At 39.4% G+C, this 11,094-nt stretch overlaps 1 protein-coding gene across 2 annotated transcripts; it reads left to right on the top strand.

The window, feature by feature from the left end:
* The first annotated feature begins 201 nt into the window (after positions 1–201).
* Positions 202–11,001, top strand: TCTN2 (tectonic family member 2). Of its 2 annotated transcripts, none has more exons than XM_054844203.1 (18): positions 202–357; positions 1,177–1,290; positions 1,603–1,676; positions 2,122–2,317; positions 2,572–2,672; positions 3,012–3,208; positions 3,444–3,567; positions 4,209–4,344; positions 5,038–5,103; positions 5,944–6,072; positions 6,313–6,390; positions 6,722–6,802; positions 7,118–7,229; positions 7,625–7,728; positions 8,116–8,272; positions 9,297–9,422; positions 9,876–9,964; positions 10,766–11,001. In XM_054844203.1, exons 1-18 carry the CDS (start codon positions 282–284, stop codon positions 10,879–10,881), a joined length of 2,076 nt encoding a protein of 691 aa, XP_054700178.1. In that variant the 5' UTR covers positions 202–281; the 3' UTR covers positions 10,882–11,001. The 2 variants fall into 2 exon arrangements, with proteins under 2 accessions (XP_054700178.1, XP_054700179.1); XM_054844204.1 differs by having other exon boundaries at positions 215–357; positions 3,516–3,567.
* Positions 11,002–11,094: the final 93 nt, after the last annotated feature.

The raw sequence follows: 11,094 nt of genomic DNA, 5'->3' as shown, positions 1-11,094 counted from the left end.
GCGGTCTCGTCTGGGCTGGCTTGGTTGATCCCACTCTCTGCTGTGCGATCGCTACCGTGAGGCAGGGGGCCGGAGGCGGCCCAGCCGAGCTGAGTGGCCGGCAGCGGAGCCTGCCGGTGGGCCCCGCCGCCTGCCCGCGCTCCCCGGCTCGCCTTCCCCGAGAGGCAGCCGCGCCCCCGGCAGCACTTCCCGCCCATTTCCGTTGCCATGGCGCCGCGCTGTCGCCGCAAGATGGCGGTCGGGCGCCTGCCAGCTCCGCGGCGCAGCCCTCCTTAGCCGCCATGGTGGCTGCTTTCCTCGGGGCGCTGCTGCTGCTGCTGGCGGCACCTTGTCCCGGGCAGTGGGCTTGGGACCCCGGTGGGTGAAGGGCGTCAGGGGCCGCGATGAAAGGCGGCCGCCGTGGGGGGGGGAGGCTGCTGAGAGAAGGGGGCCAAAAGGGTGGCCGCGGGTGCGCGGAAAGGAGGGTCGGTCGGCGGCGGGACCTTCCCTGAGTGGCTAACAATGTTGCCTGCACTGTGAGGCCACGGAGGCCCCAAGGGATGATGAGGCGGCTTTCTGGGACTTGGAGGTCGTGGGCTTTTGGTGCCCCAACCCGAAGGTGTTGGCCCTGGAGGGTCCTGCTGCTGTTCAGCACTGGGGGAGATTTGGAGAGGGAAAGGTGGAGCTGCTTCTGTTGGACTTCTCAAGTTGGTAAAGTCTGTAAAGGAAATTCTAGTGAAACTCCCAATTTGGAGCCCTAAACTTGAAACTATGTCCATGTGCTGAGGGCAGTAGTCTGCAATTACCGCATTACAGGTAGTGGTACACCCTGATAAACTTCATGGCCGCAAGAAATTAAAAGGCATGAAGTCAGCAAGAAATGCTAAATGTGTTGTTGCCTGGCCTGCGTGGTATCTGCATGGGCCAGCAAGTGCTGCAGCCTCCTGCCTTGTGCGTACTGAGCATCTTGACACATGTAAACTTGCGGTATAGAAAGCTATGGTGAACCCACTTTGCAAGAATGTGAATACAATCCTGTACCAGGCATCACAAGATATTTTTTTTCTATTTGTGCCAATTTAAAATATAGGATGGTAATAATTGAGCCCAAACAGAAGACCTAAATATGTCTTGCAGATGTTAGCTTTTTCAGTTAATGTGTATTAACACTTGTGGGTTTTTTTGTTTTTTTTTTAGTCTTTCAGCCTTCATTTATCCATATGTCAGGGCCCAGGGTCAATTCGTTTTTTCTTGGAAATTCTTCAGGAGTTAATTTTTCTATCATTTTAAGTCCTATAGATGAAGAGACAGGTAAGAACACTTCACTTGCCCCCTTGCCCCCCCCCAATAGTATGTAAATAAATGTTTGAACTATTAATATTTGTTTACACTGAAATTATTGGAGAAATGACAATGCACTTAATTAAGTGCTTTAATAGTTTCTGAAATAGGAGCTCCAAAGGACTTCTGCTGATTAAGCCCTTAGTCCTCTGTTGATTCCTTGTCAGCTGGGCCTGAGGGTGTACCTACTTGAAGGCACAAGAGGAGTGTAAATGTACGTCTTATTTTCCAGTCTTTTCTAAATGACAGTGGAATCCTTCTTAAATTTTTATTTTGATACAGGAAAACTGCAACTTGCAAATTGCAGTGGAAGTAAAAGAGCTGGTGATTGGAATTTGAATGTAACCCCTGGTATGGTATGTAAAATACTGATTCTTCCCTAAAATGGGAAGGATTGAACTGTCATATATTAAGGGCTAATGAAATACTAGCAAAAAGTTAATATACTAACAACCCACTTTTGAATGTCTTGCCCTTGCCTTTTTCCCTTGACATATCCCTTTGTGTGTGCCCTTGCTGGAGTTGGCTGAGGTGCAGCTTTCACACTGGTTCCTTGTTCTCCTCCTCCTTTCCAGAATGGCCTGTACTTCCTGGCTGGCTGTAGCATTTGAGACTGTTTCAGATCTGCTGGAAGGAGCTAATGGAAATAAAAAAGTAGTGGTTTATACAGCATGAGCTCTGGAACATTTATATTTATTAGACTTTTCTTCAGTGTCATGTTATACACAATTCCTTAGGGGTAAATAGAGTAATTTAATACAAGCCGTCAAAGCTGTCAAACTTTATTTTGCATTTTTTCAGAACACTTCCAAAGTGACAATAAGCTTGAGTAGAAATCTGCAGTTGTGTTTGCCGAATGCCACTGACTGCTGCACAACACCTCTCTGTGTGGTTGAAACACTTCAGGTTTTAGCTTGCCGTGATTCAGTGATATTGGCACATCTCCTGATTCAAGCTGAAATATATGCCAACTCTTCCTTTACAGGAAATGTGTCAGGTAAGTGTTTAGATATGCTAAAGAAGAAATGGCATTTTGGCTGTTCTTTCCCTCTATGTATGAAAAAATAAAAATTGGGATTTGGGCAGCAGTAAGAGATACTGAATAATCATTAATGGACTTCAACAAAAGGTGTGTACACAATCAGAATAAACTGCAATGTGCATGGTCTATTTATTTGGAATCCAGTCCATTTAACCTGATTTTCTATTCTTTTTTTTTTTTTAATTTTATTTTTTAAAATTCTTTTACAGAAAATGCAACTATCATCCCAAACCAGGTGTTTCAGCCATTGGGCTCTTGTCCTTGTGACTTGACAGCTGGAGCTTGTGATGTTCTTTGTTGCTGTGATCCGGTACTTATTTCATATTAAACTTTGATTAAATGTTTAAAGATTTCTAGGCTCTTTCTGTTGTCTGGGGGGGAGAGAGGTGCTGAATGCTTAAGACTAGATGGGACTAGAGGGCTTTTCTGGATTTTCCAGTATTTCTGATAGTAAATATGACTTGTCTCTACAAAATTGGTTTGATATGGTTCTATAATTACAGGCAAAGAATAGTTTGGATTGGAAGGGAACTTTAAAGGTCCTCAATCCAACCCCCACTGCAATGAGCAAGGACATCTTCAACTAGATCAGGTTGCTTATGTTAGTGCGATTACTGTGCTAAGAAATGACCATTCTTTTCCCTTTCAGGAATGTACACCAGACTTGAAGCAGTTATTCAACAAATCATGTTTCACTGGGGTGTTTGGTGGAGATGTAAACCCACCTTTTGATCAGCTGTGCTCTTCTCAATCAATGGAATATACCCCTGATTGGTTTCCCTTCCTTTGTGTACAGTCTTCTCTTAACAATACACCATTTCTTGGGTACTTTTATCATGGCTCTACGTAAGTCTTAAGAAAATTTATTTTCTCAACACATGCATTAGGCATGCTACTGAAAATATAACCTGTTTTTATAACAAAAGTTATTTTGAAATTGGAATTTTAAGGTGTGGACTTTAAGTGCAAATAGAGAAATATCATTGGTACTGTGTGAGAACGTGGGACATGAAAGCAAATGTATAACTATTTGTGTGAGGTAGAGAGTAAAGAACTGTTTAATTTTTAAACTTGTTTGCAGTTCTACACCCAAAGTTCCTTCATTTAAGATCCTTTTACAAACTTCTTCTGGGAAACTTTTCACTGGTTACAGACAAGGAGATCCAATTATGACAGAAGAAAATGAGTATTTTACCATTCCCCAGGTAATTACTTCATGTTTAGGGCTTTTGGTTCCTCTTGGTTTGTTTGCTGTTCTCCATATATCACACTCCTTATGTCTTTGTAACCAGATTCTGCAACTTGCTGTTGCGAAGCGATGGAATGTATTTTTCACAAAAAAAAAAGCACAAAATCCTTATTAAAAGTAAACGTTATTCTTCCTGATTCCCCTGCCCAGCCCCTAAAATAGTAATATTTTAATTATTTCAAGAGGTAAAAGCAAGCTTGGCATGCCAATTAATGGCTTATGACTTATCATATTTCTGTATTCTCTGGTTTGCCTGCTGCATTACTGAGCACTATAGTTGGTTTCCCCTTTGAATTTTAGTCATCTGGTTGTACCTTTTTTTTAATTCCTTTGCATTTTAGAGAGACTCGGTTATAATTATTTTGACAAATTAGAATGAAGCCATACTATACACTGAAACTATTTCGAAAGCTGTGCTTTTTAAATGTTAACCTCTCTCGCTACATATTGAGGTATTTTGATAACATCATATTACTCGTTTGTCAACATGTCATAGTAGTACACATTTGGAGCATTTCACTAACAAATAGTCTTGAAATGAAAGGCAAAGGGCTAGAAAAGGGTCCGACATACTTATTTCTGTTGAACTACCTGCAGCAATCCATGGCGGGACAGTGTGTTGGAAATGCCCCTGTAGCATATCTCCAGAACTTTGATGTCAAATGCCTTACCAGTCTAGCGTCTTACAAGGAAGGACTGCCTCATGATGTGAAGATAAACAGTGGTACTGGAGGTATGCTGCATAAACCCTAACGGAAATGTGTTTTATGGTTCTCAGAGCTGCTAGAACAGAACATAGCAGAGGGCCGTTGACATAGTAGCTACATGTAATGTCCTTGTTACGCTGTAGTTCAGCATTTAGGGATGTTCTGTTCCTGTTTCTGATGACCTTCCAGCAAGTGTCCCACTATTTCCCAATATTTAGGATATACAAAATTGTGGGATTGGCCTTTGTTTCCCATTTCTGTTTCTGGTGACTCATACTGGATATGGCCACACATGACAGAACAGAGCATCTCTCCCACTTTCTATTTTCAGTCTGTTGCAGAGCCCTTTTTCTGTCAAGAGGGTGCAGTATCATCATTTTAGAATTAGTGAGAAGTGGTTACCTTCTGCATTACAAAAGCATATACTTACGAAATGTCCGTCTGGAGTTTGAGATAATACGATTGCCAGCATGAAGATAATTCATTTTACACTACATAATTGTCTAATTTTGTTTGCCTATATTACCTTTGTAAGATCCAGAGATAAGTAGCTGTGCTCTCAAAATACATAAACTGTTTGGTCCTTTATGAAAATTAATTTTCTAAATAATTTTCTACTCCATTTTCATAACAACAAGGATTGCACGTTGGATGCGAAAACAGTATGTCTGTCTGTCTTATTAGTCAGGATTACTGCAGTGTTTGTTTTTTATTCTCAGACTTCATCCAGCAAAATGTCATCTATAGGACTATCGCTGACATGGGCAAATTCATTACTGAAAGTGGTATGTCTCTTCCATTTAATAAATATGTTTCTTGCCTAACCTGGACTATATAAGAAACAGATTATTTTGATGCCTAAAATGTTTACCTGCCACAATTCTTGGGATGGATCTTGTATGTTATCTAATATTCAAAAAGTAAACTGTTTGGCTTACTGCAAAGCAGAAAGTATTTAATTTACCTCAATTTCATTTAAAGTTGGTCAAGAAATCAGGTCCCTTAGCTTACACCAAAAATAATTTTTGAGAAGAAAAAAAAATAAAAATAAACAAAGATATAAACAACACTTTAAAAAAATTTCCAGGATGAACACGTAAGTGGGATCGGCAGACTCTACGCAGATGTATATGTGTCTGTTTTGTAAGCTCTTGTGCCTTTTTAAGGGCCTTTTTCAGCCAATGAAGCAGTCATTTGATGTAGAACAGTGGTTCCCAGGCAGTGGGAGGATAATGCAGCACAAATGAAACTAATGGAATCCAAGCTAATGTGTTTTCCTGTGCAGTGACGGCTCCCTGGGAGGGATGAGATGAAAGCAGAGGGAGTCCTGAGTCCAGAGAAGTGCATCAGCTGATGATATGTCCAGTGCTGGGCTCTTCTGGAGAGGTTTAGCTACAAAAGGACCTGGAACTGCTGATGTTAAAATACTGATAAGCTATGGGATTGTGCTGTCATGCTGTCCTAATAAGATGGGACTTAAACAGTAAAATAAATTCTCAGAAGGATGAATGTTATAATTTCCAGAATTTTGCCAGAGTTTTTTAATGTGTTCTGTTTCAGCTACAGTAAGATTGCTTTCTAATAAGCAGTGTTTTTCATTGCGGCCTTTTTATTTCTTATGCCAGAAAGCCTCCGTACTGCTGAGGTTCTATGTCAAAATGTAACTTTTGCAGAGCATTATACGTTCTTTTGGAAAGACAAGAACATAGAGCAAATAAATGTCACGGTCTTCCTTGGAAGTCTATGTGATGGAGGTATCATGAAATTTCTTTTATGATTTTTGATTTACCTTTTCTTCTTCAGCATGGAAATTCTGTGATATAATCTCTTGTTTACTAATACTTCTTAAAAAAATTTTTCTTTCCAAAGTCCGGGGGAAATTGTATTGGGCTCATTTCCATTACTAATGAAGAGTGGAAGTTTGTATCCTACATAGAGCATACTTTTTGCTAAGTTACTTATTTAAAAGTAAATGCTTTTTTTTTTTTTACCAGAAATACTGACACAGAGATTCACAGTCAAATTTCTAAATCTAAAGAGTACTAATGCAACAGAACTGTTTTGGAATCCAGGTATTAATACTTTATTTTGCTGCTTTAAAGTGAAAAGAAAAAAAATTTTTACTGTACAGATTATTACCAGTGACTATGTTTTATTTCTCTTTCATACTACTTTATGTTGCTAGCCTCCACCTTCCTGCCTTAATGCACTACCAATTGTTAATAGTGGTGATTGGTTCTTATGCTTTTGCTATATAAATATTGATCATTTAAATTGAGTGTATTCCTACTGTAATGGAAATGTCTGTTCATTTACTTCAAGATTGATGACATTTATTATTAAAACAATGCTAATGCTTATAGATTCTTGTACAATGTTCACAATTTACCCTTCTATGTTTAGGTTATCAAGTTGGAAAACCAGTGAGAGCAGCAAATATGAATGCTTCTGATACTTTTGGAAGCCTAAACATTTGGCAGCCAGGTACTGGCTTGTGAGGTTGCAACTTCAGCTATAGTTAATGCTAAAATGTTTTGGGGTTTTTTTGGTACATATTTTAGTTAAGAATCTCTGCCAAATTTTGCTTTTCTAGACTATTCCTTAACCTTTGTTCAAACTTAAGTGAGTAAGCCTCTAATGCTTTCTTGGAAAATTTAAGTTGAATGGACTTGTACCTATATTTGAAATACACCACTTGGTGTTTTGCATTCTGATGTCTGATATTTTTGCACAAAGTTGAAAGCTAGAGATTAAATGGTTGATATAGGAAAGCTCAAGTAAGATGTTTTCATTTCATAGCTGGCAGAGGTTTATGTACGTCGGCAACTTATACACCAGTTTTATTTGGACTAGATTCATTCTCTGGGTGCACTCTAGAAGTTGATATTAATGAAGATTGCAGCCTTTTAAGGTGAGCTATGTAGGTTGAATTGTTTTTCCCTGCATCCCTCTTGTTGCTTATTACATGATTCTCTACAAGTGCCTACTATCAGCACCATTATGTTCTTTTTAAATGTTTATGTATGCATTTCAGCTTTCTCTGGCTGATAGTCTCACTTTTTTTTAAAAGGGATATTATAATAATAGTTTCACTCAGATGTCTCTCAATTCCAATGAGGATTATGTTGGGGTGGAACGCTTTGCCATTTCTTCCCTTCAGCAGATAACTCAATAGTTCAAGTTTGTTTTTCATGAGTGATAACATCTTTCAGAGGAAACTCATGTTATGCTATAATAATATTGCAACCCAGAGTGGTAGACAGTGCAGATGTACTTTTTGTGTAATCTTACATTCTTATTTTGCAGAGGAAATGTAACTGAGAAATTGAATTCATTAATACAAGCTACTCACATTGGAAAGAGGGGCAATTCAAGTTACAGTGATCTAAGTGACTGGGTGGAAATTATACGTAAGTGAGGTTTGTGGTGGTGTTTGTAATCTAAATATGCCCATAGGATGAATAGAGCATCTCAAAATAAAACCGAAATGTAATTTCAAATCCCTAAAGATGTGTGTCTGGATCCATGCATCCATATATGTACACACACGTATCTAATTCAGTATGTATATGGACGCTGCACTAACATGTATTTTACTGTCAGCCTGTACCCATATGACTTTGTATTTTCGTTCTCTGTTGATAAAGTACTCCTTTTTGTGTATTTTATATAGAGAAAACATTTTTTCCTGTGTGACAGTTACCAGTATTTCATTGGACTATGACAATAATATAATTATGGAAAATATAATGTTTTCCATAATATTTCCATTTAAATAATTCTGTTTTCCTCAACAGGTCTTGATCCATTTAATTCTGATACCAATGTGAGCACTGGAAGCTTAAAAGGCATTTGTCCAGATATTCCTGCAAACCTGAATATTCGCATAATCTTTGCTGATGTGGGTGCAGTACAAGGGATTCCCCAGCAGGAAATTCTTGCTGTGCAGATCAGGTAGAACAAGTTGTGTCTCTGGCTGACACACAGATGTTTCATTTTGAGACTTGCTTACCTAACATACCCAGATTATTTTACAAACAAAAATGTTATTTTATTATTTCTAATTTGTAACATGCCTTTTATTTGTGCAACTCAAATTCCTTTGATCACAACCAGGTTTGCCTTTCTTCCTCTGCAATTAAAATTTAAAAAAAATCAATGGTTTAAAGTATATAATCTTTCTACTTCACTGAAATAGTTAATAAAATCTATGAGTGTCTCTTCTATGAGGACAGGCTGAGAGAGTTGGGGTTGTTCAGCCTGGAGAAGAGAAGGCTCCGGGGAAACCTTAGAGCACCTTCCAGTACCTAAAGGGCCTACAGGAAAGCTGGAGAGGGACTGGTTACAGGGCCATGGAGTGACAGGACAATGGGGAATGGCCTGAAGCTGAAGGAGGGCAGATTTAGATGAGATATTAGGAAGAAATTCTTCCCTGTGAGGGTGCTGAGGCCCTGGCACAGGTTGCCCAGAGAGGTTGTGGCTGCCCCTGGCTCCCTGGCAGTGTTCAAGGCCAGGCTGGATGGGGCTTTAGGTAACCTGGGCTAGTGGAGGGTGTCCCTGCCCATGGCAGGGGGGTGGAACTGGATGGACTTTGAGGTCCCTTCCAACCCAAACCATTCTGTGATTCTATGCTGCCAGTAGTGGGTGTACGCAGGGCATTCCATCAGAAGAATGTTTTAATTTCTTGTCACATGGTGGAAGCTACAACATTGTCCTGTGTTCTGGCTTACCACAATGTAGACTACTTCTTGAGAGCTGTGGTAAGTGCTTTATTCTTTCCTGAAATGGAATTTTCACTTTGCAAACACTTATTTTTCCAAGTCAATCCCAATCAAATAAGTGGGATTCTGTTCCACTTTCCCTCATTTCCAGATTTTGTGAGTCTCCCTACATGGTGTTGAAATCCTTTCATGGTTATGTTTAGGTTCTAAATTTCCATTTAACAGCCCTCAAGTAATAGTTATGCATATTCTTACAGTTACTCAACAGTCATATGGCAATTCCAGTGCGGGCTTATCTGTGAAAACAGCATCAGCTTTCTTCCCATCACTGCTTCGGTTCAGTTTATTAAAGTACCAGCTCAGCCACCCATTCCAATGACAAGGTAATTTTTGTAAAAACATTGATTCTTGGCATTATGTTAAGCAGAAGTGAATCACATTGATCAAAAGGTTACTTTAGTTTGGTGGAGTACAGACCAAAAAGGTCTGGTTCAGAGATTTATTGAGTTAACAATTCTGTTAATGACAATCTTCCCCAGGAGCATCCAGAGCATGAAGGCCTGTAAATTCCCTGGCGAAGCTGTCGCTTGGTTTTAGCAGACAAGCTTCTGTGCTCTGTGAAGCTCCCAAAATACCCATTGTCTGAAAATGTTCATCACTAAATACCTAAAAATGACAGAAATGGAGCAGAGGGGAGGCTCCCGTTTCCATTGGAGAAAAGAGTCAGAATAATGAGAAGCTGGTGGTTTAGTTTTATTTTCACTCCATTTTTTCCAGTTGTGCTGGTGTTCTGGTACTGTAGTTAATAAGCTTGTTTTGTTTTGTTTTTTCTTCAGATTTCAGATTAATTATACAGAATTTGACTGCAATCGAAATGACGTGTGCTGGCCACAACTTTTTTATCCGTTGACACGGTTTTACACAGGTAAAAATAATAAGCAATGTGGAATGCCATGAACTGGCCATATTTCTTTGAAACATAATTAGATGTGTGGAGTTCAGTCTGAAAGAATGTTTTGTCTGAAAGAGAAAGAATTAAAATTTTTCTTGTAGAAAGCATAGTCCAAAAAGTCTGTTTATTTTTTTTCCTTGATAAATGCATTCATTTTGTAGTTAGACTAGTGGAAAAAATAATTACTGGGAGTACTTTCCGAATAAGCTTGAAATTTTGTGAGTATCTGTTTGGCAGAGAGATTCTTCTTCACTCCCCTTTAGAGTTTGGAGGGAGGAGAATATTTCACTTTATGATACTGTTGTGCTTCCATTTCCTACTGTAACTGTAGCATTGTCAGTGTGTGCCATTGCCCTTGAAGGGTGGAGGGAGACTTTGTTTCTCGCTTTGCCAGGATGTGCTTTTTCAGTCAGCCCACACGAGTTCCACTAAAAAATTGCTATGTTGGTAAGGACAGTTAATTTTAAAATTTCCTCTGTGTAAACCTGTGGTGGATTATGTTTTCTGGGAGACTGTAGATAAAATATCTGGCATTTCAAAGGGCATCAAGGCACCTGGACTCTGTTCCGAGAGCTGTGTGGACAGAGGCAACTGCCCGTGTTTATCATCTGCACAACTTCAGGGACTAAAGTTACACAGAGCATGAAATTTTATAAGTATGAAGCATCTTATTCAAGCTATGCATACACTTCAATCTGTATCTCTTGGGTTGTTGTCTAAACTAAAATTTAGCTCTTATATGCTTATACTTTTTTTTTCCTTTTTGTTTTTCAGGAGAACCATATTCCCAGTGTCTTGCTAAAGGCCTGTCGTTGGCATTTCTTGTTTTACTTGCAGCGATTCTGAGTAACCCTTGGTTTTCTAAAGTATTGAACAGTTCCTTGGTTTAAAAATGTTCGCATACAGAGAACAACTTTTCTCAATATTTTAAGTACTTTCGGGTAAAATGTATGGATGAATATTCCTGAATTTTGTAGACATTTTATATAAACATTTAAAGCTACATAAAATGCCAGGGCTCCGTTTTCTATCCCGGTTTTCGGGGTTCGCTGTGAGCGGGAGGTGCTCCCCGGAAGGAGCTGTCGATGAGCAGCCCCTCGCCA

Source organism: Grus americana, chromosome 16 (genome assembly GCF_028858705.1).
Source record: "Grus americana isolate bGruAme1 chromosome 16, bGruAme1.mat, whole genome shotgun sequence".
Classification (NCBI taxonomy): Eukaryota; Metazoa; Chordata; class Aves; order Gruiformes; family Gruidae; genus Grus; species Grus americana.
The sequence above is the reverse complement of the archived record's forward strand: the minus strand, read 5'-3'. Positions and strand labels throughout refer to the sequence as shown.

What these genes read in the sequence shown, in the direction of transcription:
- TCTN2 (XM_054844203.1), top strand. Translation starts at nt 282, where the DNA reads ATGGTGGCTGCTTTCCTCGGGGCGCTGCTGCTGCTGCTGGCGGCACCT. An exon ending in AGTATTTTACCATTCCCCAG is followed by an intron (nt 3,568 to 4,208) that starts GTAATTACTTCA and finishes AACTACCTGCAG; the next exon opens with CAATCCATGGCGGGACAGTG. An exon ending in ATTCTTGCTGTGCAGATCAG is followed by an intron (nt 8,273 to 9,296) that starts GTAGAACAAGTT and finishes ATATTCTTACAG; the next exon opens with TTACTCAACAGTCATATGGC.